Raw genomic sequence first — 26,311 nt, 5'->3', positions numbered from 1 at the left:
GAGTGGAACATTTTAGAACACAAGTAATACAGATTACATCATTAATGGTTTTCTGTATAGTCTATATTCTTAAATAGTATGGAGAAAACAACATACAATGGATGCAATTTTGTCACAAAAGCTTTTTCACATAACATTCCAAAAATTAACTTGTTTCACAACAGTGACAACAAGTAGGTTTTGTTGCTACATGCACTTCAGCTTTTACAGTCAATGATGGATATGGCAAGAAACTGAAGAGGAAAAACATCCAAACACATAAATGCTAAGAAAAGTTACAGGGGAAAAAAAATGAATTTTCACTGTATATTGGGAGCATTATTTCGTTCAAATCTAAACAAGCTTTTTAAACAGTTCTGCACAAACAGTTGAAGTATGAAATTTTATAAGTGGTAGCATTTGATGCAGCATTTGTTTTATTGGTAACTTAGCTGACAGCTGGCATCATGAACTTGAGCAAAGTGAAGTTCAAGAGGTTCTTGGCCTTCCCTTTGTTGTAGTTTATCATACATTGAATGTGAAAGTAGTGTAGTTTCAGGCCACATTGTAAATCATATTGGTAAAATGATTCAACTTTCCTTTTAGTGAATTAAACTAAATTCTTCAAATGTGACTGAAATTTTCAAGTGCTTCTGATGCTTTGTATATGTATACTTAGTTATCAATTATTGTGTGCTATAGTCTTAGTTGTAAATAGTTATAATTAGTTATAATTGTTCTCAAGTAGCAATCTACATCTCAATATAATATTCCTTTCTTCTGTTTCTCTGTTCAATTTATTAAGATTCTGCAATTATTGTGTAAAGATTAATTCATATGGTTGTGAACATACAGGTTATTAAAGCTTTAATGTAAAAATAAGAGCAAATATAAATGAAGCTGGATCAGTGCTGAAGTAAATATGAACATGAGTATTTGAGAACAATTCTGTTGTTGGATATATTGTGTAAATTTTGCTGACTTTAAAGTTGTGCTACAGTGAAAGATGTCTTAAACTGGTGTTCTTGTTGCAGAACGCTTAAGAAAAAAGTATCTATTTATTAAATATTTTATTTTGTTACTATTTTTTAGGTACTCGTATCCATTTTTTGGCAGTGCAGCACCTATTATGACAAGCCCACCTGTAGAAGTCAGAAAGAACATGGAAGTCTTCCTTCCACAGTCCTATTGTGCATTTGACTTTGCAACTATACCTCATCAGCTTCAAGATACATTTTTCAGGTGATGACTACATTTACAACAAAAAATAGAAAAAGTGTAATTAAGATAAAGAATGCAAGTTAGGTTCAAATTTTTTACTTAAGATCATCAGTTTGAGAATTTAGTGAAGAATCCAGGTGCCTGGTGCTAACAGATACTTAATACACTGCTCTTCCTCTATTTCTCTATTACTTACATTTAAAGTCAGGGACTCTAAAATTGTAGCTTATCTCTTGAGTACTTATGCAGGGATCATTGCTTACAGCAACAAGTACTGTTACTGTAACTTGTTAAATTAAAGATTGATACCGTAGTTTTAGCAATGCATTACTTCAAATGAAATAAATAGATAAGTTTTTTTATATTTCTTTTTAATACATGATGATTATCTGATATCTTTGAAAATACAGCAAGTACCTAGGAAGCTGAGTTCAGGGTTGAGGGCTGTGGCACAATTTTCCCAGTAGTGTCAACAGCTTTTGATAACTTACTAAGATGTGGGATAAAGAATCATCAGAATAGTGATATTTTGAAAGAAGAGGTGAAGATGTATTCTATGAGTGCCAGTGACTAAAATTTATTTATAGTATTTATAAATTAAGATGATATTGGTCTGTTAAGATTATTCAGTCAATTGCTGTCACTGCAGCATTGTTCTTTCTAATAATTGGAGAAAGGAATGATAATCTGACCACAGTGAATAAGTGATGGAGAAGATACAGTCTTGTTCCTCTGTGAGTGAGAGGCAGTAAACCTATCTCGTTGTTTGACAGTTGTGACCGTCACTGATTTGGGAAGTTTCTTTTAGAACATGAGGCCTTTTTCCCAAATGAATAGGAATACTTCCTCTTTTGTGTTGATGCCTGACACTAAAATCACTTTGTTTCAGATTACCTCTGCTGGTTGAATTGTGGCACAAGGATAAAACAGCTAAAGACTTACTTCTAGGTGTGGCAAGACTTCAGCTTTCAAATGTCTTGGCTTCGGAAAAAACCCGGTTCTTGGGTGGTAATGGTGAACAGTGCTGGCGTCAGACTTGTAATGAAACAGTCAGTGTCACAGAAGCACAAGGGTAAAGCTATTTTAAAAATACTTACTCTAGCAAGTTTTGAAGAATTGTTTGCTTAGTATTTTCCTGAAAAAGGACAAGCTCTTCCTGTTTACCTTTATGAATAGGTAAACAGGCTGCAGAGTACCACAATATGGGGGTGGGAATAGGCATCCAAGAGATTAATTTAAATTGCCACAAGCGCATTGTGCAGCCCCACACCACTACCAGAGTCATTGTAATAAACCTTTATGTAATTCTGATCTTAGGTAAGCTTCATAGACAGATTAAAGGAGTAAATAACTGGAAAAATTTATTCAGGCAGTTTCCTGTGTACATTACTTAACAGTTAGAATAAGCTGCTGATATTGCAGAAAATAGTTAAGACTGTTTGTCCATAGTAGGCTCTTAGATGCAACTGACTTCAGTGAAAGTTAGGAGGACAGATATATCTATAGAGTGGAGAGGTTTCCTTTTTCAGAATTATACCTTGTGGTAGTAGCAGGAGTTTGAGTTTGTGTACATCAAAAGGAGCAGAGTTATTAGTTAATAAGATAAATGTTCCTTTACATAGAGGAGGGATGCTTTTTTTTATATATATGAAGAAACTTAATTCATAGTTACTTCTGTCCTGTATCTTTGCTGAAGATATGAACTGTGCCAGGAATCAGTGTCTAGACCCTCATTTTCTGTGTGATAATGGAACTTGATTACTCCTCTAGAAATAAATATAATTGCTATTAAGACTGAGGTCAGTTTAAAACCTCTAAGCCTACAGATAATTAAAACATGCTGTATTAGACAGAGGAAACGTCAGGTTACTGACACAAAGAGAATATCCCCCTTCTCCTCCCAAAATGATAAAAATTGATCTCTAACTTTCTTTAAACTTTCTTTGTGTGAAAGCCAGCATGGCCTGATTCTGTGGAGAGTTACTTTGACCTCACTGTACGTTAAGGTTCACAGTTTCACCAGTAGTAAGTTTGTAAAAATAAAATCTGGTTTTGCACAAAACTTAACAGCCACAAGGTGGCATTCTCAAAATGTAATCAGGTCTGCATTTTGCTGTGCTGATACCTTTCTAGCTTTGCTCTTGGTGCTGTAAAGTTCTTTTTACACTGATGTGTTAAACTGTCTGAATTGTTCAGACTTCTAAGGTCAACTACCTTGAATCTTATTTGTTTTTTAATCAGCTGTAAGAATATAATGCAGTAATTTATGTTAATTTATGTGAAGTACAAATGTTTGGGGTTTTACCCCCCCCTTGCAAATAATTGCATAGAAGGTTGCACCTTTGTAAAGATATTTTAATGTTGTCTTTTTATATTTGCTGGAAGAGAATTTCCGTGAAAACTACAGCCATGGTTAATTCCTTCAACCTTTTGTTGCAAATTGCTTGATACCTAATTCTGCAGCTTCCAGGCTTCAAGTGATTGTGTAATTGCCTTTGCATCATTGAATAGTTGTAACTGAGAGTTTTGTTTCTGACCAAGTACAGGTCTACACTGCAGTGTACTTTCATGTTAGACTAGTGATAACTTTGTTACATGACTTGTGCGGTTTCCTTCTCTTAATGTCTTCTGTGCAGAAAACTACCTTTTGTCCACTACATTTTGTCCACTATTAGAGATGAGACAAACTGTTCTACCTAAGCAGAAACTGCAACTAATTTCAGATTGGTTTAGTAAAATATCTTATCTAGATGCTTTTTCATTATACAAAAGCAGGTATATATTTAACTTGTAAGTGAATTTAAAGTTGTGAGTTTTCAGTGCTGAAGCTTCCAGAAATGTGTTTTTCAGTAATCCCAGGATGGCTTACCACACATGATATGCTAAGTGACTGTGGATAACTAGACAGTCACTGCTGACACTTAAAGCAAAACTGATGAAATTCATGGAGTATCTTAGACAAAGTCAGCAGCGATACCTGTATTCAACAGGTATATTTGTTAGAAAGATTTAAGACTGCAGGTATAATTTTGGATCATTCTTTTGTTGCAGGGATGTGTTGATTCTAGTAAGATAAGTGGGCTCCCAATGAAAAGTTATCCATTAAAGTCAGAAAGCTTACTGTAGATGTATATCATTTTAATTTAGGGACTGCTTTATACATGGGAGAGCATCTCTGGGCTGTCATATAGGCAACTGTTTAGAGACGCAAGCTTACACAGAGCCTTTTAGCACTTCAACTTTGCTGTTTTGTGTGTTGTCTTACAACTCAATTTCTGTATTTTTGAGACAGTTTTCATTAAAATAACCTTTTAATGCCTTTTATAGGTCAGGAAACAGAATAGCAGAGCTTTCGTATGCTATCACTTTGGAAGACTACGGGCTTGTGAAAATGCAAGAAGTTCTGGTGTCAGATTCTTCTCAAGTAAATTTTACATAAATATTATCCTTCTTACTTGAACACTTCTCTGAAAAGTTGGGTTTCAAGTTAAAAATCCATTGTTATTATATCAGTGTGTAGGTGCTGGTCAACAACAGCATGTCCCTCACACTCAGCCTCGTTGTGCCCCAGACAACCATCCAGAACCTCGAGAAACTCTTGAATACAAAGCAGCACTGGAGTTAGAAATGTGGAAGGAAATGCAAGAGGACATTTTTGAAAATCAGGTTTTTAGTCTTTCTATTAATTTCCTAAACTGCATGACTGCTACAGAAGCTTTAGCAGAATTGGTGAGAGGAATATTGACTGCATGTTTCTTAAACTTTGTCACTGTTTCAAATAAGAACTAAATTTTGCTCATCTAGAATATTAAACTTCAGATGTACACAAATATCTTCCATACTCTTAAGGAAGAAGTAAATTATTTTCTGCTAAGTGACTGAAGTAAGTACTAGGTAGTGAAATACAGAATACCCCCTTCTCTTCCCTTACTGTTTATGAAGTACAGTAGATACTGAAGATTCAGATTATTGGTGTTAAATATTAACACTGCATTTCTTTATCCTCTTGTCAAAATCCATTGCTGTGTTTCTACTCTAGAAGTCATTCTAGGTGGTGTTAGAGTCAAGTACTACTTTATAAAAGATACTGAGAATCTAGCGTCTTAACTTTTTAGGATATTTTTCTCAAACTTGGGCTTACTTTGCATTTTATACTTAGGGTAAGAAATATCTTTCATTGTCAGAGTCATACCTGGAGTTATATAAGTCAGAGTACAAAACTCAGTTTGCAACTCTTTTGCTTCAAAGCTTAGTTCTGTTAGTACTCTGTCCTTTAGAGTTGCACTTCCAAAATTTTTCATTTGACTTTCTGGTTTGGAGTTTTTGTTCCTTTTTTTTTTTCCTTTAAAAGCTTAAAAAGAAGGAAATGGCCCATATGCAGGCACTTGCAGAAGAATGGAAGAAAAGAGATAGAGAGAGAGAAGCATTAGTTAAGAAAAAGGTAAGGAAACTTGTTATACTTGCTGACAGTCTTGTTATAAATATCATCACTATAAAATTTGACAAGATATTTACTAACTATTAAGGGTCTGTGATTAGTCTTTATGCCTACTGGTGTGCATGCATCTAGTCTACAACTGTGCAAAAAATTAAAAGTAGTCCTTAATCGTAGAATACTTGTTAGAAATCCTTTAGGTTAGCTTGCTATCTTTGGGAGCTTTTTAACTTTAATTGCCTTTCACTTGCCTGGTCAAAAAGCACTTGTACAGCCTGGCTGTGCATAGTAACCCATCAGCCTTTATTGTATTGGATTGAAAGGCTCTTCACTGTCATTTTTTCCTTAGGAGGTTGAGGGTTTTTATGTGTAAATTTCAAAACAAAAATTGTCAATATTTTATAACATAGCAGGAGTAAATTCTTTGTCTACCTAAACCATATTTTTATTGCAAGAAACAAATGCCTTTTATATTTGTTCTTTTAGGTAGCTGAATACACTGTTTTGGAAGAACAACTTCAGAAAACCCTGAGAGATCTAGATAAACGAGAACGTCAGCTTTTTAGCGCTGAATCAGAGGTAAAAAGTGTTCAGTTGTTTTAAACAGTGCTATTGCATATTTCTAAAGGTTTGAGTTTTCATATAGAGACAATCGCGACCTGTGTATAAGAACTGAAATAACAGAATTCATGCATAGAGGAGCCCTAATAACTTAAGCCAAGTTTTGTTACAAATACACTTTTTTACTGAAATGGAAATTCGGTAAACTTTTCAATGACTTTCTAGAAATACAGAACTGTAAATTTTCTATTCTTAACAGAATTAAAGTGTCAGTGGAGACAATTATATAACATTATCATATCTCAATTTTAAGTTTAGTACTGTCAGGTGCACATCGTACATGTGTACAAGAGTGCCTTACCTAAAGAGTAATTGCTAGATTAACCATTGAAATAGGAAACAGTGACAACGAGAGCTAGGAGAAACAGCAATTGTCTAGGTTCTGTTATCCAGCAATTTGACAGAATTGCTATTTCATTATGTTGGGTTTTTTTCATAGTGACAGGGCCAAAGAACATTCAGGAGAAACCAGTAGCTACCATTGTTTCTAGATCTCACTGAACAACCCCAAGATGAGGAAATGGGGTGTGAGTCCTCAGGGAAGCCAGTCATATGAAAGGAGAAAGAAATAAACTGCCTGGTTTTGTACTTCAGAACAAACTCTCAATTACGTAGGTGTCCCGGTTTGAGGTAGAACAGTAGGTAAACTGCTGTGGTGATTTAGGAGTCCAGCAAAAACTCCTTCTTTCCTCCTGTAGCTCAGATTAATCTTTTTATCATATGAATCCCTTCTGTACTTGTGTAAAAAGTTAAGAAAGCTCCCAACACAGGGACTAGCTGGTTGAGGCTGTGTCTATTACCCATCACAATGCAGTTTGTGCTGCACATAGTGTCTGACTTTACCTTCAACATCTATGCAAAAAATCTGGTGATTAGGTTTCACTGAATGCATTTCAGTCTGAGTTAAAGTATTTATTTTGAATCTCATACATGTTTGTCTCAAAACTTGCTCTAAATTTAGTGAGATTCTGACCTGAGGGTGTAGATATAATAAAAATCAGCGGATTCCAAAAGCGTCTAGACAAAATGATGTAGGGTTCATTTAACTATTGCACAGTTTGAGAAATGGGTTGTTTGGAGAGGTTTCTATTCAGCTAGCAGTTACCTGGGCCAGTACTGTCTTTCCAGAAAGTTCAAACGTGTCAAGGACTTGTTTTCCTGTTTAGCTCAATGAGAAATTCTCTCAATATGCTCAGTTTGAAGAGTGCAGTCTTACTGATCTAAAGGTATCTTGGTTGTAGCTATGACTTTGCTATTTCTGCAGTGAAGGTGTCTATTTAGCTTTTTAGTTTGCAGTAGAAAGGTGCATATGGGATTGCTAAAGGCAAATTTTATGTAGAAAGTACAATACAAGATACAGATAGCTCCGTATTTACAATTGTCAAGCAAGAGTATATTTGTAGCCCAAATATAGTAATTTGCAGGTCATTAGTCAAACTGAAAGCCAATAAAAGAGTATATAGCAAACATATAGATAACAATGGAATTTCTATTGTTTAATTTGTAAGATGGATAACCCTTTTTTTCTTTCATGAATAGTAGTAACAGTTGTAAGAAAGGCTCTTAAAATAAAGCTCTTGCACCTATGGATTAATATAAATGTGTTTTAAGCTTCAAGGACTAAAGAAGGAGTTGCAAGCAGAGCATGAACGAAATCTGCAGGAGCTACAGGATTCTGTACGGCGAGCCAGAGAAGAATGTGCACACCAGGTTGAGCTAGAAAGGTCAAAAATCAAACAGCTGGAGGAAGACAAGCTTCGCTTACAGCAGCAGGTAAGTACACATAAATTTTCTGCCTCAACCATTTACTTATTTAAGTAAGCATTTTTTTAAAATAAGTATAGCAAGTTGAGCAATGGTTTTGAGGCAAGCGCATTCTGGCAACTTTGTAATAAACACTTCATCTCCATTGTTTGGTGAGCTACATGCTGGGATCCATCTCTGTCAGTCTCGCTCAGTAGTAGGGCCAGTTTGCAATGCAGTGGTTACAGCTTTTCGTTTTTCAACGCTAAAAATCAAACATAGACTACATCAAGCATACACTGCATGTAGAATCTGAACAGCAGTATACATTTCAGTAATTGAATAAATTGTTAGCAATTAACATCTAACAAAACATCTAGGTAGCTTGACTATGCAGTTTGCTTTATTCTTACATTGCAAAAGAGTATTTCTATTATCCTTGGGGGAGTGGGAGAGGAATTTTCTTGCTATTGTGATCTTCTATTCTGAAAATAGTAGTTTCATTAAACCAAGAAAATTTAGACCATTCTTTTGTCCTGTAAGCTAGCTTTTGCACTAACCACAAGGCTAGTCTAGCTATTTTTCTTGATTGTTAAAGCATACTGTAAAATTTTAAAAGTTAGTACTAGGGTTTTTGAGCACTTGCAATATTACACACTTAATTTGTTTAAGTAGATTAAATCATAGTAATGTGTAAGTGTCTTTCAAGTTTGTTAGTTTATGTAGATGAACTACTTGCTTTGGTACTTTTTACTTCTGATGTGTGATAGTGATAATCCAACAATAGATTTGACTAATTGAATAACTGTATCAGCCAAAGGCATATTTTTGCATTAGAAAGAGTTGTGCTGGGATTTTGGTTTTTTTTTTTTTTTAGTTTAGTATTAAACACTGTTATTAACCTACTTTTTGCATCAGCATTTTAACCACAGTACAGTGAATTTGTTAAATAATGGCTAATACAAAAAGTGCTGGTAATGTAGAAGATGCTAATCTTGGCTATTCTACTGAGCCATCATTGAATTGAGATGAGCAGTTTCAAACTGCAGAATGCAATCCACTTCAAAGTGAGAAGTGCATCACTTCTGCATCATAAATGTGTTGTTGGCAGCTACTGCTGTATCTGACCAGACAAGATAGCCAGTAGTTCTTCAGGCTCAAGCAGCCAAATGCCACCACCTAGGAGTCATCTTCAAAATTCATTCTTTTTTCTCCCACTGACTCTTTTTAGCTAGGTTGCAATACCATCACAGTCACTTTATTTTTCCTATTTAGAACAGACATAATGTATCAGACCAAAGATCCAGTTAGCTCAGCATTCTGTTGCAGCAATGGTTGGATATAAAGGGCAAGAAAATAAGAAATGGGACAATGAGAAAATACAATTTTGGTATATCCAGCAATACTATGTACATGTATCCTCAGCCAGTGGCAGCATTTCATATTTACTAGCCATCAGTGAACATATTCTTCATGAACTCATCTGATCCCTTTCAAAAGTATTTCTATTTTTATCATTGCAACATCCTGTGGCAGTGAGTTGTAAGATTTTAATTATGTGTTGTGTATTGAAAAATTGTTCATTTTAAACTTGTTGCTTAATAATTATGAAGAATCCTTTAGTGCCTGTGCTACATACCATTCCTTATTGCTTAGGTGTCTGTCATAGTCTTACGGTCTCTCTTCCAAACACAAGCCCTGCTGGGTTTTTGTCTTGCTTTGTGTGAAGGCCATTCCTTCCTGCTGATCATCCAGGCTGTCTTTCTCTGTGCTGTTCCTGCTGGTTTGAATTTCTCTTCATGCTTTAATATGAGGTGGTTGTTACTGCTTGTTTTGCTTAAGACAATCTTTTTTACTCGGGGTGGGATGTAGAATGTTGCAGCATAAATTATAATAGTTCTGAACAATATGCTTTGACTTGTTACTTAACTTTGAAGGAGATGTCAGTACACAATTTTCATACTTGAATTGTAGAGTTCTCTAAAAGTCTATGTTTGAAGGTAAACCCCACTATGTGCAAGAGAAGATCCTTGAAGCGTCCACCTTGAAGAATATCACTCTTCCTGAATAATTAAGCTGTGCTTTACTTGTATGATTTGTGCAGTTCCCTGACAGTCTGCAACCTGAGGTCTCATGAGAAATTCAATTTTTGAAACTGTTTTCAGAACCAAACAAGAAATGAAACACTATTGTAGAAGTTCTAGTGATTTTGGGTTTTTTTTATAGCTGAAGAAATTAGTTACTGTTTTCATCAGCATCATGTCTGTATGTCTGCTCTAACAATTCAGTAAAAATGGAAAAGTGACAAATAACAGTATTGTTGGTCAAAGTTGGCTATTGTGGTTATATGTGAAAAGTAAATGCAGTGAACTGCATTTTTATATGGATCCTTGGGAAGCATCTTTGCTTTCTTACATCAATTCTATAAAAATAATAGCTACAAAAAGTGAAATTCTGGAAGAAAAATAGATGTGACCCAATTAAGAGATCCAAAGAATTAAAATATTGATGTAGAAGATTGAAGAAGCTGTAGGATTTGAAACAGAAATGAATTCTCTGAAGCATTTTCACCTAGTATTCTAAACTGTTGGATACAATTCATGGAAATATTTGCATTAACTAGTTGGCTAGTTGGACATAAATATAAGTGCAGCATTTGGGATCATATTCTGTGATGGAGTATTTCAGTTCTGTCAGGTGTATTAAGGTATTTAGAGTTGAATAATATTTAACAGAAGAATGTAAGGTGCTCTTAGAAAACATAATTTTTCATTATACCATATTAAAATATTAAGAAAAGTTGAACATTTGACTTGTTTAGTTTCTTTGTAGCGAAGTAACTGTGTACTGGCGTTGTTTTTTAAATTGCCCACTTTAAGATGAGAAGCAAAGCTTTCTCTTTATAAAATCTTCATGAAACTGCGGAAGTACACAGTGAGGGCAGAGGTACATAGCATTAAGTCATTAGTCACTGAAGTCTTTCTAATTCAGCCTTTCTTCTAAGTCATTATTTGGCTGTACAAAGTATTAGTTGTTTCCTCTTCCAGACATTCCTAAACAAGTTATGAACAACTTGGTGAAGTTGAGTAAGTAATAAAACTTCATATAGTAGATAACGCTGTTGGCTTTCTTTAAAAGATGTGTGTAAATCTAAATAGTTTTGTTTTCTGTTTCTTCTGCAAGTCATTTTAGAAATGTGAACAGCCGTGTTTATAAATCTTGATCTTCTGTATATGAGGGCAGACTTGTTTTTTTCTTTCCAGTACTGAGAATGAGCCTCTTAAATTATTCCTATTAAAACCTTGCTGTATGCCATCATCAAGAAGTCATTAATTATGAATATGTAGCTTTCAGTGTCTGTTTTATATCAGATAAGTGTCAGTAAGATGTTTGTTTCTGAAAAATTACTTAAGTTCTGTAACCTAATTCTTTGTGAATGGATTTTTCTGCTAACTTGCATTATATCTTTATCTTTAATGTAGCTTTATGAAGCAGAAAATAAGCATAAAATTTTGGAGAAGGAGTTCCAGCAATACAAAGAACAGCAAAGTAGCAAACCAGAAATCCAGCTACAATCAGAAATAAATCTCCTCACTTTAGAAAAGGTATCTTGGATTTTTCCAGTCTTTTAAAAACTGTCACAATGGTCCATTCACTGATAAGGGAGATGTAGAATAATCTTGCGTGATAAACTGGTTAATTTGTCCATTTTGTTTTACTACTTCCAACAATTTCTTCAGACTTTAAATATTCAGACACAAATAAGGCCAACAGTGGCCTTATTTCTATAGAGGAAGCAGTAGTGTTAGAGGCTAAGGCAGGAAAAAAACTAACCTATATAAAGATTTCTTCTGGGGACTCTGAGCATTCTATTTATAAAACTAAATAAAGATGAAGATTTTCTTGTGAGGATTAATTTAAACTGGTATTCCATTATGTGCATTGTTTTTTTTATGAAGTATTTCTGAAAAGAGATTGTGTTACTTATCAGTGGAATGGAATCACTGTCATAAGTTGATTTCTTAGAAACCATATATGCCTTCAGTAGAGGATATTTTCCTTAATTAAAACCACAGATAATGGGCATTTTGTGCTCAGAATTATTGTTACGTTTGAGTCAAATTGTTGACTGAATAAGCTGAAAAAGATGGGACCAGGCTTCTTGACACAAAAGGCACTCACAATCATATGGTCAGTCTGCATATTACTGTGTGCTTGAATAACTTCTAATAATGCAAGCAAATGATTCAAAATATGTTTCTGTCTCTGCAGACTTTTAAAACTCTTAGCTTAATATTTTTAGATTTCCTGTTTTTGTTAGGGTAAAAAAAAAATCAGTGCTTTAATATCGTCATAAATTTAATGGTAAATAACTTTTGTGTGATTAAAAGAAAATATCACTGCCTTAGAGCTGTTAAATGCTTCATTTTTCAGGTTACTGTGTTTGTGTGTGCTTCATGACTGTTTTCATTTGCCCTTTAATACTAAACTTTTTTTTGTACAGAATGCAATCAACCTTTAGTGTGTAACATTTTGTAAAGATTTATTTAGATAGTAAGATCAAAGATTCACACTAGATACATAGATTTTAAAGAGTGGTTTGGACAGATCTCTGTTTCAGAGAAAAGAATGTAGCACATAGCTTCCATCAGCTGCAGGAAAGAAAAAATTCAAACACCTTTTAAAGGCAAGATTTATCCATCAGTGTTACTGTTAAATTAGTGTTTATAACCATACTTTGAAAAAAAAAAAAAAAAAGGGGGGGGGGGAGGGGATTGATAGTTTGAGAATCTTATATTTAAAGGTTACGTCAGCAAATTTAGTGCTAAAAACTAATCTTTTTCTTTTTGTATAGACAGCTATCCAATAAAAATAAGGCTATATTTTAAACAAGAAAATGTTCATGTGCCATAATATTTATGTTATATAATATAACAGCTTTAGATGATGTTGTATGTTACACTACATAAACACTTTTCTTAAACCAGACTCTTTGTATATATACATCTTTCAGTGATTGTTACTGCTGTTATTGCTTCAGCTGATATGATTTTAATTGCTTTTAGGTTGAACTTGAAAGAAAGTTAGAGTCAGCTACCAAGTCAAAGCTCCACTACAAACAACAATGGACGAGGTCTTTGAAAGAACTTGCAAGGTTTAAACAGGTATGCAGGTTTTCTTTTGTCATATAAGACAACAATGTTAATGTAGTGCTGGAAGCTACTTAGTAATTACCGTTAACTACTGTTGGGTTTCATTTTATTAGTGTTTATCTTTGTAAAAATTGTAGCTCAGAGCTTTAATTTTGCAAAAATGAAAACAGCAAAACTGGCTTGAATTTGACATTGAACTCAGGAAAGACCAAGTCTCAGGTCTGCAAAGAGGGTTGGCGTAGCTGAAAGCAGGTGTGATTAAAAACAAAGTTTTATTAATCTCATTCCCAATAATGCTCAGTCAGCACTTCCAGAGGAAATATTTTGTTCCTGTCTCAACCATCTTGGTCAGTTACAGTCCTAACTGTTGTGTATTTTAATTGTAATATGAAGAATAAAGGTAAGAAACAAATCTTAGCTTTTAGAAACATGGTTTAAGGTTTGCTGAATGCTGTGAAATGAAGTAAAATTGTAGAAAACTTAAACTGGAATTGAAACTTTGTCCTGCTTTTGGAAATCCTAATCTCACACTAATTTGGCATGGTTTCTTACTGGTGTGTTTTAACAGAGCTTGCGTGTATATATATAATCATACAGATGACTCTAAAGTACTCTGTTCAAACCTTCAGGAGTAGCAGCTTCATCCTCAATGAATCCGTATGCCTCTGGGGTTTTTTTTTGTCATCGCCTGTCTTGCATGAATTACAGTAAATATTAGCTAAACAGTATACTTAATGGCAAGCATTTCCATTGGCCTTGACAAACAAATTAGTAAATCATTAATCCCTGTTACTGAATAAACCTTGACACAGACATAAAGCTTCAGAATTCAAGTTTAGTAAATGGTTTTTATTACCTGTATTCGCACCTACTTCCTGCTTGAGGAAAGTGTTATGCTGTTTTTTTTTTTTTAAGGGTCGTATTCCTACTTCATTCTTACTGCTAGACTGTTCAGTTTTTGGAGAGTTAGAAGCTAAGCCCACTCTCTCCTAATTGATAATTACCTTTTTTAATCTGTTATTATATTTAAATGTATTATTTATGAAAAGAGTGCTATATAATCACTATGCATAATTAAAAACTCATCTTTATTTGCTGTCTTCAAGTTGGTCCTTCTTTGCCTAGTGATAAAAGGAGACATGAATTCTCCAGTTTCTGAAACATCTATGCTTGACAGGATGATAGAAGGAAGACTATAAATCTTATCTCTCTGATTAAGATTTCTTCAGTACCATAAAATGTCCAGGCTATTTTTTCTTACTGACATATTTAAAAATTCTTGTAGAATAAACCAGAAGACTGTTGCTTGCCAGATTAACACTAGTGTATATCACTAAAGTTTTTATTCTAAATTTTGTCACCATAGACCTGACAATCTCAATTTAGTAACATATATAGATGGTTTCAGATGATGCTTTTGCTTGAAAGTCTGAACCATAAAATAAGTTGGCATGTACAGTGAATTATGCTATGTAAAACTTTTCTGCTACAAAACAAACCCTTTCTTGTGGTTTTAATACTCCTGTGCTTCATCTTATACTTAGTCTATTGATAAAGGATTTAAGTGACTTTAAAGAGACAAATAAAAGTTGAAGCAGAGCTGATAAAAAACCATTTACCATGTTTTAAATATAAATTTGCAAAGTGTTGCTTCAGGAATTCTAGATTTGCTTTAGTTCAGATGATTTGTGTAATTGTGCATAGTTTGACCAATTTCTTGTTTAAATTGGATTAGAACCATGTTAATTTTGCATTGCCTCTGGTGAATAGCCACAGGGCTGTAATCTGTGCCAGTAATTTGTCACACCAAAGCTCTCTAGAGAACTATACAAAACATTTGTGTAGTGAGGATTAGACGCTGAAAGCCATATCTTAGATTGTTAATAAATGTTAATGACAAAATCCAGCTGGTAAGTCTTGGAAATGAGATCTAATGCTTTGTGCCCATTGCCAAAAAAATGTTTAAACAGAGATTTCCATTACTCAAAGGTGACCTAGTACAGTCAATTTGTGAATTAAAGAAGCATAATCTACAGGCTAAGCATTTAGTAAAATGCTCTTCTGATTTGCAACCATAAAAGTCAATGTTTCCTTAATTAAAACGTTTCCTTTTACTTTGGAACTAGTTCTTAGCACACATCTGTGATGGTTTTATGTTTTGCAGAATGAGATATGCAGTACATAACATAGAAAAGTATGGGACTGTTGATAGAAAATGCTCTAAACTTCTCCATGTCTAGGATTTTGAATGCTAAGCACAGTGCCAGTGGTAACCGCAAAAAAGATGTAAAGTACATGAGGGCACATATACATTATGCTTACCTGTGCTTAACAAAATACAGAAGTTAGCTGAATTTAAACACCGTTTGTAAAGCTGAGTGAAAATAGACTTCACCCAGCTTGCTTTTCTTCCCTCTTTGTTACTTAGTGCAAGTCTGTGTTAATACGTCATTTATTATACCCCTGTTCAGTTTTAGGAAGACAAAAATGTCAACGTTAGCTATATATCTATGCACCCAGGTAGATTTTATCATTTCCAGAGGTTTCAAAAAATGTCTTTCAGAGTTTGCTGACTCAGATCTCATTACTACACAAATGAGACTTCCATAGTTTTTATGTATGTGAGCATTACTTCTGAGAGCAATCAAACCATTTACACAGAACTACATATGTACTTACAGAGATCTTAGGTGCTAAATTCAGAACCTGTCAGAGTGCAAGAAACAAACAGCTTTGATTTTTGTTTTGATACAGAAATGTCATTTTTCAGCTATTGATAATCTCTGTTGTAATCTAGAAAACCAAATCTCAAAAAGTACCTGCATACATTATCCAGTGTTCTGGGAGAAATGTTTAAGTCTTTTAATGTGTTTGTTCCTTACAGATCTGTTAAAACCAGCACTGATGTGTTTGTTTAAAACAACATAGACTGTCTTGGCTGGCTGACATTCACTCTTGTCTTGTCCAGTGTCTTGCTTATCCACTCAGTAATTAATTTGATTAATTTATAAGTAATTTAGCCAAAGATGGGATGTAAATCTTTGTTTAAAAAAAAAAGCACACACACAAAAAAAAAACAGTTGGAGGTCCAAGTCTTGGTTAAAAACTGTGTCTTGAAACCATCCAGGCCCTCCTACTGACTTGTCAGCTCTGGGTTATTTTCAGAAAACTTTACTTGAGTTCCTTAGCTTCAATCGTAAGTTTTTCCCACAGACTTACATGGTATGTGTGAGTGGGAGAATGAATAGTGGCTGCTATTTAGCCATTGTTTAGTCTAGTGTATGTATGTTTACATCTCCCTTTTGGATTTATAGGCAGCTATGGCAAAATAAAGATTGTGCTTCCTTGATTGAAGAGCCTCTTAACTAGAGCACCTGGCGGCAGGCAGGGATTCTTTTATGATCTGGTTATAATTGAAATTTTGAGGGTTTTTTATTACTAGTTAATTTTTATTTAATGCTGATATTCCTGTAGTACCCTAGGCTTCAAAACATGATTGAAGTTGCCACCATGCGAGCTCCTAAAACAGTATTCCATGTCTCAAGCGCTGCATTAGAGATTCAAAGTAATGAAGTAGTAAAACATTGAAGTAAATTATCTCATAATTAATATGTGATTTTTGCATTGGATTTGATTTTGTTTATCGGCTTGTAAGAGGAGGATGGCAAAATACCAAAATAAGAAGAGAAAGGAATACTGGTGAAGTTTCACTAAGGGGGGGAAAGGAAAGAAAACGAGCAAAAGGAATAGCATGACTAGCAGTGCTGAGAAAGTAATGGAGGAGAAGGTACCTAAGGTAACTAAGAGTGTAGTGCAAAAATAATTTTCAAAGTAATCTGCATATGATACTCCTGGTTTGTTTGTGGCTGCCTCACTATGGGATAATGGCTGACATTAATTAGGTGGTGATGCAAGAGTAAAGTTTCTAAGTGTTCTGACTTTCTAGTGGGCCATAATTATCATCTATCCACAAAGTTGCCTTAGTACAGCAGCTGATGATTCCAGTATTTCCTTACCTGAAATTTAAAAATGCAAAATTCTACAAGTTTAAAAATTCGAATAGTTCTTACTAAGGCTTAAAACAGCCTGACTGGATTGCAATAAGCAGCTGGGAATAAATCTTAAATGTTCCTAATTTCGGTATATATTACAGGTGCATGTTCTCTGGAAACCTAAAGTATGTCAAAGTCTTGACTGAGAATTTTAAGGGTATGTGTATCTATGTATAAACTTGTGTGCACTGAGGTACACTTAAAAATACTTTATATCCAATTATCACTTAGTTTTTAAGTATACACAGAATAGAATGAAGATGTTACAAGTGAGTTTAGAAATGCTGGACTTTGCTTTATTAGTACCATAAATACTCAGAAGTGTTTTATTAACACTGTTTTTTCATTTTGGAAGATCTCACAGTAAATTCTGCTATATTTCAAGTAGTACTATGCAGTAGCATTTGGTTCCTTCTCTGGCTTAAAAAAAAGTGCTTGTTGCCCAGTGGATTATTAAACTGTGATGGAGAACTGGATTTAATACCTGAATGTCTTGGATAAAGTGGCACCAGTTTCATCACTGATGAAAAAGAAATCGTTCCTTCTCTCTTACCATAACAAGACTGTCTTTTTATGGACCCTCAACACAGAATTGTATATAAATTAATTCAAAGTCAGCATGCCTCACTTCTTATCAAACAATTGTTGTAAATTCTTTGCCATCTTCTTGTATTTATGTATTATTAGGAAATGGATTTCTTTTGCTCTGGTATGAATGGTACACATAGAGCAAGTTTGCTGTAATGCACCCCACAAATTGTTATGACAGACTTTTAAAGGAGTCGAAGACTAATGTTGGGAAAGACATTTGAAAATCAGAGTGTGAAGTGTGTAACTTAAATTACATACAGGATCCATCACAAATGAATCTACAAAATCCCTTCTCATTGCATTGCATTCATGTCTTTTGTCCAAGTTGGACTGTCTTAAACTGAATGCCAGGGAAATCTTGCCTCAGAAAATGTTGATTTTTATTTTTTTAAATTTAATATTGTGTTTAAATGCCTTTATTCAGGGTCATGACATGTCACGCTACAGAAATTCTTGACTTTCACTGTTAGAGAACTAAAATTAATCTTGTTTTTCCCCTCCCAAACAAGGAAATGCCAAATATTTGTCATAATTTTATTACTAATACAATTGTGATGTAAATAAATTTCTAATCACATTTATCTGAAAGGAAGTCCTACCCAACATTAACTTGGAGACAAAATGTACTGGTAAGAGTTTTTCTTCTTTATGGAGAACAGGAGAATTTAGCACTTTCTATATTCAAACTTACTTCCCTACAAATCTAGGGATATTATCATCATAGAATGGTTTAGGTTGGAAGGGACCTTGAAGATCGTCTAGACACCTTCCACTAGACCAGGTTGCTCAAAGCCCCATCCAGCCTGGCCTTAAAACACCTCCAGGGATGGGGCATCCACAACGTCTCTGGGCAACCTGTGCTGGTGTGATGATCCTAAGCAATGAGCATGCTCACTATGACACTGATTATTTTTTTTTAATTTCATAGACAATTTTAACAGAGAAAACATAAGAACTGAACAAAGGATTCTTCAGGAAAGCCTTGCTTTTCCTACATCTCTCCTTTGCTTTTGCATCATTCTCTCTTCTGTCCTTTTCTTGGTTTCATTAAACATCACTAAAGATGTTTCTTAATCAAAAAACCTTATGGTTCTGAAACTAGTTCAGTGACGGCATTAAAGGACCAAAATATTAAATGAGACCCCTCCTGATGAATAGGAAAGCATTAGGAATCTTCTGTCTTCTTCCTGGTGCGATTAGGCTTTGGACTTTGTTTTGTTAACCTTCAGTATATGTACTTCTAATGTATACTTTTCTTTCAGTGTGTTTCAAATGCCTTTTTTGCTATCAGATTGCCATTGTGAGCATGTTGTTAATGTGTTAAGTCTTGCTGTGCTAGTAATAAGTGCTACTGTGTTTTGCATTAGTTTTCCAGTATTTAGTTTTTGGGTCACATTTGCCCAGCATACCTTCAAAAATATTCTCTCATAGGGTTACTGAGATACACAAATTTGGCAGTTTTACATTAATACCCCAGCTTCTCATGACAGTAGTCCTAGGCTAAAATGGGAAAATTAGGACATGAATAAACTGAACTGCAGAGCAAGGAGATTTTTTCTGAAGTTAATCCTTTCCTCACCATCTGTGACAATGCATTGGACTGAAGCTAATCATAGCCACAAATCGGTATAGGTGGAAAGGCTAGAAAAGGAGATAATGGCAGTTACAAGTCCTCTCTTCTGTAAAAGATCTAGATTTTTGCCATCATCTAAGAGCAAGATGTCAGCCTCATCCTGCACAGTGATGAGGGTGTTTTTTTTTTTCCTACAGATGAAGCAAGTTGCTTGTAAATTACATTTTTATATAGTTTATTATGTGGCCTCCAAGACTCTTACCACTGTTGGATAATGTCAACAGGAAAACCAGGTTGTACCGGACAGATTAAACCTAAAACCAGAACTTGGATAGTCAGGCTGTAATCTACCTACTACAGGGATAAGAATAGCAAATTTCTTTAGACTTGTTGTCTAATCAGGAAAAGTAGCTTTCACCAGACTGAATTATTAGATTCTGTACCTGTAGGGACAGACACGTAGAAATTTCTAGACTTGTTCTACATTTACAGGGCAACAACTCCTCTCCTGAAGCTAAATAAAACTTTACAAAGGAGAATTAACACACTTGAAATTTTAGGTCCCATATTTGCCTTAAGGTAGTAATCTTAACTATTTTTTTTCTTAAACACAGCAATATTTTAACTTGCTTTATTTTGCAAAGGGTTTAACTTAGGGGAGCAAATGAGAGCACCAAGAACACTGATGGTCTCAAAGAAGATATTAGCCCATCCTCGTACTTCTAGGTTTTGGATAATTGAGATAATCAGATTTGCTGTACATTTATTTACTATTTACATTTATTTACTAGTACTATTACTTTTACTAGAACTTAAGTTGTACTGTTTTTATACCAACCAATTTGAGACTAAATCATGTTCAGCATTTTATCTTAACTACCTGCATTTAGCAAAGAAAACAACTTAAGATGAATACAACTATCAAAATAGTTAAGGTAATGCCATTTTTCCTCATAGCCCATTGTATACTTGAAATTTGGCTTTACTGTTTGGATGCTGTTGCCTATCCAGATATTTGGAAACCAGAGAATACCATTGTGATATTTGCTGCAATTTCATTTAAAAAAAAAAAAAGCACCCTTTGTCTTTTCTTTAAGTACTTCAACAGTAATGCTTGATCTGTAGCATTTCTTTAAAACGCAAATATCTATCTTAATTCAAAACATTCTGGGACTAGGAAGCTCCTAACATGTCTGGTACATTGCTTAAGTGATTAATTTCCATTGTTTTAATAACTTGAATCATGTCTCTAGTTGGAATTTACCTAGTTTTGACTTTCAGCCAGTGTTTTTCATTGAAAACCAAACTAGCTAACTGATGCAAAATATCAATCTAGCCCATACAGAAGCCAGCAGTAGATGCACAAGATCTAGAAACTCGGCTTGGATATCTTCGAATATCCTCCAGCTGCCCTCAGTCAATTAGTTGAAGGTCATGTTTAACAGACGTCAGGGAATGTATTCTTAATTTATCTGTTTCCTTTTCAAACTAATTCATATTTTTGTCCCCATAATATCCCCCTTTTTCACATATTCAGTGGAGAAAAAGTGTATTGGCAGCAAACTGTTTTTTCCAGAATGACTTCCTCTTTTATGAATGTATCAAAGAGTAGATTCTTGTGCAGTCCACTGTTACCTTCTTGCTTTTGTGGAGATAATCAATTGCTATCCTTATTCAGGGTTTAGAAGACCAGAGAAATCTGAGGATTTTCTCCATGACAGCTTAGTTTTGTGATTGGTTGTAGGTGGTTTCTTTGGTTGGGTGTTTTGTTGTTTTTCAGGCTTTTTGTGGAAGACTAGGTGGGACTGTGACTACTTCTACAAAAGCTGGATTCATTCTTCCTGGTGTACCTGTATATCTTGTTAGTTTTGGTTTTAGTTACAGTTCTAACCAGTTTGGGCACTGTGGAAGTAAGTCCTGCTGGTAGTTCCTGGATATTCCTAAGGCCTCTGTTTAAAGAAAGAATAAAATAAAAAAGGGGGAAACGGTTATTCCTGTGGTGTCAACACCAATTGTAGTGATGTTGACACCAAGACTAACATGTCCAGTTAGTCTTGTGACTTTGTGTTTGAATTTCCCTAGAACTCCCAAAACCCCTTGGATAAATATCAGCTGGCTGTAGTGACTTGTTAATATTTGCTACATATATTTGTAGATTCCCATTCTGAAACCTATTCTACTTCAGTCTGAGACTGTTCTCCAAACCTGTCCCACATAAAAAAGGGTGCCTCTTATGTCAGAATGTTCTTCTGCAATGAACTCTTGATGAGGAAGGAAGGACTATGACCTTATCTTCTCAAAGTGCTTTTTTTATGCTTCAGTCATCTGTCAGCTGTAGACTCTTTGGCAGGATTCCTGCTTCTGGTTTTGTTCTTAATATGTATCCCTTTAACAAGTTGTTCTTCTGTCTTTCTGGCCTGTCTCACTGCAGTTCTAACATTTAATTTACCTGGCTGGTGTATTGGATTTAGTATAAAAGTAAAGTACTTTGGGGTTACATACATTTCTTGTCAAGTGCTTCTCTATTCCATTGTCTGTTCCAATCAACAATTAGAATCTTTGTTTATACCAATTTCTTGTGAAAATCAGATTTTCCTATCACTTATTGATCATCAACAGGGGGTGCTTAAAGATGCTGGGAACTGAGATTCAGGAAACTGCCTGACTGTACAGTCAACCTAATAATATTTGGATTAATGATGAGTATACATACATATATCTAACAAAATTATCTTATTTTACCTCTGTAATAAGTATAAAACCGATTGTATTAGTAATCAAATATTTCAGATGAAAGCAATGTCAAAATTACAAGGGTAACCTCGCACTTCACAATATGTCTAGATCCAGGATGTTTGTGTAACCTTTTGCCTTATTTTTTAACTACAGAAAGAAATGCTATTTTACCTCAGATCTTCTGTCTCATTCAGAGTCTAGGACTGACTATTGAGTTAGTGCACAAGGCCATGTGGAAAATGACTGGGAGGAAAACAAGTGGAGAGAGGACCACACTTCTTATTAAGGCACTTTAATGTCACCAAGTGGTAGTCTACTAAAACCCTATTTTTGTTACAGTTTCTGTAAAGACCTTAAAGTAAACTTTTAGCATGGATAGATTAATTTGATTAAATCCACAGAGTAAGTTGTCTAGCTCTAAGCAAAAGTTTAGCTATATGTAAAAGGAAACCTGACCAGAGTTTGGTTTTCAAGGCTTATTTTTTAACCACAATTGCAATTTCAAAAAGTAGTTCTTGAAGCTTTGACGCTAAGCACTATGGGGCTGATGGTGGAAGTTTCCTGCAGCTAGATAGTATTTTTCTGTTCACTATTTCCCCAAAAAATTCTAGTTTAAAATGCAGTGTAGTGAAGGAATAAATCTCTGTAATCTCAGTATCTTGAGCAGTTCCACAAATACTAGTTTTATGTTTACCCACTTAAGCCAGAGTTTGTAAAACTGTTTATAACACTTTTGCCGTTTTGTTAATAGGAAGGTATCTGTTCAGCTTATCTAGCCTGGACAGGTTTACTGCAATTGTAATAGTCCTGGTCTTACTGTATTATAGATATCAACAACTAAATCAATATGTTTAACTCCTGTGTTTCTAATACTGCTGGAGACTTAATTGTTGTGTCTTCATTCTTGAAGTTTTGCTCATGTCACTATATATAATTAGCGCTTTTATAGGTAATCATGTAGTCAACTGAGTTATATCTTCACCCCTTCCCATACTAGCGTGAACGAGAAAGTGCGATGGCTTTCCTTAAAAAGCAGCAACAACAGCTGGAGCACCTAAGGCTGCGCTATTTGGCAGCAGAAGAGGAAGGGCTGGAGGAAACAGACCGACAAGAGCTGGAAGATATCAGAAATCAACTTAACAGGTATAAAAGCATGTGTAAGATTCTTCCCCACCTCACCCCCCCACCTTTTCTTGCTGTCTGCCTCAAAATAGGAGAAGGTTCAGTTAAATCAAGATTACTGGCTGGCAGTCCAGTGAAAGAACACAGTTTATTGTCCTTTAGGTAAAGATTGCACATTTATAAAATGCAACAATACTGCAGTATAGAAAATCTATGTTTAAGGCCACTGCACCCTGGTTTTTATGTTATGGTCAAAGTTGTACAGCACCAGGCTTTTCTATTTTAAATTTCCAGTTCTAAGGATAACTGCTGTGTTAAGAAAAGGAAGAGGCGTGTACTATTCATATTTTGAATACATATTTAAAATTTTAAATCTACCTAATGTTGTCCTCCAAAAACTGTCTGCGGTAGTTCTGTATGTTGAATCTTTTTATAATTTGAGTGCTGTTTGCGTTATCAAAATAGGAGCCTTGGTACCAAGTATTATAGTGACATATGCATATAGAAAAGGTATTGTTAGAATTTAAGTATTAAAATTTCTTTTACTTATAGTTGTTTTTCCCTAGAGAGAGGATAATTTACCTTTTATAAATTACCTTTTATAGATTTCTTTATTTTACTAAGTCCTTCAGTAGATAAATAACATAAAGACTTAATATGAAAATTATCAGAGCAATTTTTAATAGGGCTTATCCTCTGATTCTTTCCATTTTATCAACATCAGGCTGAAGCAACTAGAAGAAAGAAAGCAATTGCAAGATGTTAGAGATAATTCTGCTGGTAGAGCAGATAGTCTTCATTCTAGAAAATTAAATGAGAACACGGATGATTATCTCTCTCGTTTGATAGAAGAGAGGGATACCCTGTTGAGAACAGGAGTATATAATCATGAAGACCATATTGTAAGTGAACTTGATCGTCAAATCAGAGAAGCTATTGCGAAAAGGAACATCACTAAATAGAAAAGTTCTTAAAAAGAGCCAAAACTTGAACAGTGACTTTTTTTTTTTTTATAAACCTGTACTACTTTGCAAACTGTGTAAGGTCATGCTTAATTTTGCACACTATTGTTAGCTCTTTTTGAAGTCAATGTAAATATTTGCAACGTGAAGTTAAGCACAGTTGTAAGTTTTACAGGGACAATGGCTATTTCGAAATGTTTTTATACTCATGTATATATATGTAAATATATTTATCTTGTGTACTTTCTTCTGAAATGTTTTCTACCTCTTTTTGCATCACCCTGGCTAGGTTTATTTGTAATATTTTTAATATTCATTCTAAAACTTTTGGTCAATACTATCATAATTTCTTTCAAATTTTAACAAGATCTCTTCAGCTACACTAGGGAAAAGTGACATCAGCTGTTTTCCCTGACAGAACTCTTAATTCTGAACCAGTTTAGCACTGACCAAATGGCACTTTTTTAATGAAATCACAAGGTAATTAAATTTTGCTTCTCCAACTGTAGCTGACATAACTAAGTTCTGTAGTAAATAAGGGATAAGGTTTTGAGTGTGTGGGGGGACAACTCTCAAACCTTAAAAACTGAAACCGAATCAATTTTCAAGTAACTGGCCTGATTGTACAGGATGAAAATCGCTTTGTTGCCCTAGCAGTTTTGCACATAGGCCTGTAAGGGTGAGCCCAGAAGGATAAAGACCTAGTTCAATAATATATATGCATTCTTACATCCATCCCTAAATAGGAATGATACTTGAAGCACTAATTCAGTGAATTTATACGCTTAAATTCTCAACACATACATAAACTAGGAGCTTTAGAATTCTAAATAAAGATGTTTTCTTTAATCAAGACCTAGCCACTTTGTAGTTACGTAATGTATATTTGAAAGCGTCTTATCTCTTTACCACTTAAATTGTATGTGGAAGTGTATTGTGGAAGTATGAACAGGGTGCAGTCTCAAGGAGTTAAATGCCAGGAGAGAAATTGACAGGAAATGTTAATTTCTGCATAATCAGTTGAAAAAGTCCCGATTTCCAGCCTTCATTCTATTTCAGTAATCTTAAAAGCATTTGTGTGGATCTAGCTAATAACATTAGCTTACAACACTGTCCTTTCAATGGGCATTTTTGTCTGTCCTGTAGGCACAAATGTTTCTCTATTTGAATGTCAAGTACTGAAAAAGTCTTAGGATTTGTTAATTTTAGAATGAACAAAGATACCAATGCAAAAATTCCTTTTTTTTTTTTTTACATAAAATCAAGTCAACTTCCATAGATATGTCTGTATACATGTGGCCTTCCTGTTTTGTATGGTATTAATTATAATTTTTTTTATATTGTATCTGGCTTTGCCTCTAGGTGCATTGTTTTTCTTCCTCCCTAAAATGGGTGTCTCTCCTGCTAAATAAACTATTCATTTAGGCTCCTTAGAAAAGTTTTAAACAAGCTGTATAAACATAAATATCATATTCTGTGAGGCGTTATCACTTATCAATACCAAAGTTTAAGTAATACTTTTTTAATACTTGGCCCACTCTACTATATTTTTCAAATTAGATCCCTCACCACTAGCAAAGCAAATAACACCTTCATAAATTCAATAAAAATCCGTGAAAAGTAATTTTACAATTTTTTTTTTTTTTTTACATCATGGCTTTGTCATATCAGTGATGCCTGATCATATGCAATTATTGTAAATGAATCAGGGAGCTTCTATCTTGACAGGAAGACTTGCTCCTGCTGTTTTTCTTCAAATCCTTGCTCACTTGCTAGAAGTGTAGTTTCTTCTTCAAACGCTGGAGGGTGCCTTAGACTTAAAGATCGAAAAGATTGTGTTGACTAAATTTTTGTATCTGGTGGTTTTTCTGAACTGGTATTCTATGACTTTTCATGTGTGTTACTTTATTAAATAAAATTAATTTTAAGTAAGTTTTAAGGATTTTGTGTTTATTTTTTGACTGTGTACTTGAACAAAAATTTTATTTACTATTCCTGGTAATATGACAGTCTTTAGTGCTTGAATCCATAAAATTGACAGGTTCACTTTCAAAATTAATTTCACTTTTTAATTCCTAAGTGAGTCTCTTCCGTGGCTTACAAAGAAAAATGGCAGTCATGTT

The 26,311-nt window shown here is 34.4% G+C and overlaps 1 protein-coding gene across 1 annotated transcript in view; it reads left to right on the top strand.

The window, feature by feature from the left end:
• The window catches only part of CEP120 (centrosomal protein 120), a gene marked incomplete at its 5' end in the record, with an annotated part of 41,282 nt that extends 15,172 nt beyond the window's left edge, over positions 1 to 26,110 (top strand). The window contains 11 exon segments of the mRNA XM_082498090.1: positions 1,072 to 1,221; positions 2,090 to 2,272; positions 4,528 to 4,624; positions 4,714 to 4,866; positions 5,552 to 5,641; positions 6,122 to 6,214; positions 7,868 to 8,029; positions 11,482 to 11,604; positions 13,066 to 13,164; positions 23,102 to 23,247; positions 23,951 to 26,110. Coding sequence (XP_082354216.1) covers positions 1,072 to 1,221; positions 2,090 to 2,272; positions 4,528 to 4,624; positions 4,714 to 4,866; positions 5,552 to 5,641; positions 6,122 to 6,214; positions 7,868 to 8,029; positions 11,482 to 11,604; positions 13,066 to 13,164; positions 23,102 to 23,247; positions 23,951 to 24,188 — 1,534 coding nt within the window. The 3' untranslated portion in view covers positions 24,189 to 26,110.
• Positions 26,111 to 26,311: the final 201 nt, after the last annotated feature.

The sequence above is a fragment of the Vanellus vanellus genome (genome assembly GCF_965231255.1).
Source record: "Vanellus vanellus genome assembly, chromosome: Z".
Lineage (NCBI taxonomy): Eukaryota > Metazoa > Chordata > Aves > Charadriiformes > Charadriidae > Vanellus > Vanellus vanellus.
The sequence above is the reverse complement of the archived record's forward strand: the minus strand, read 5'-3'. Positions and strand labels throughout refer to the sequence as shown.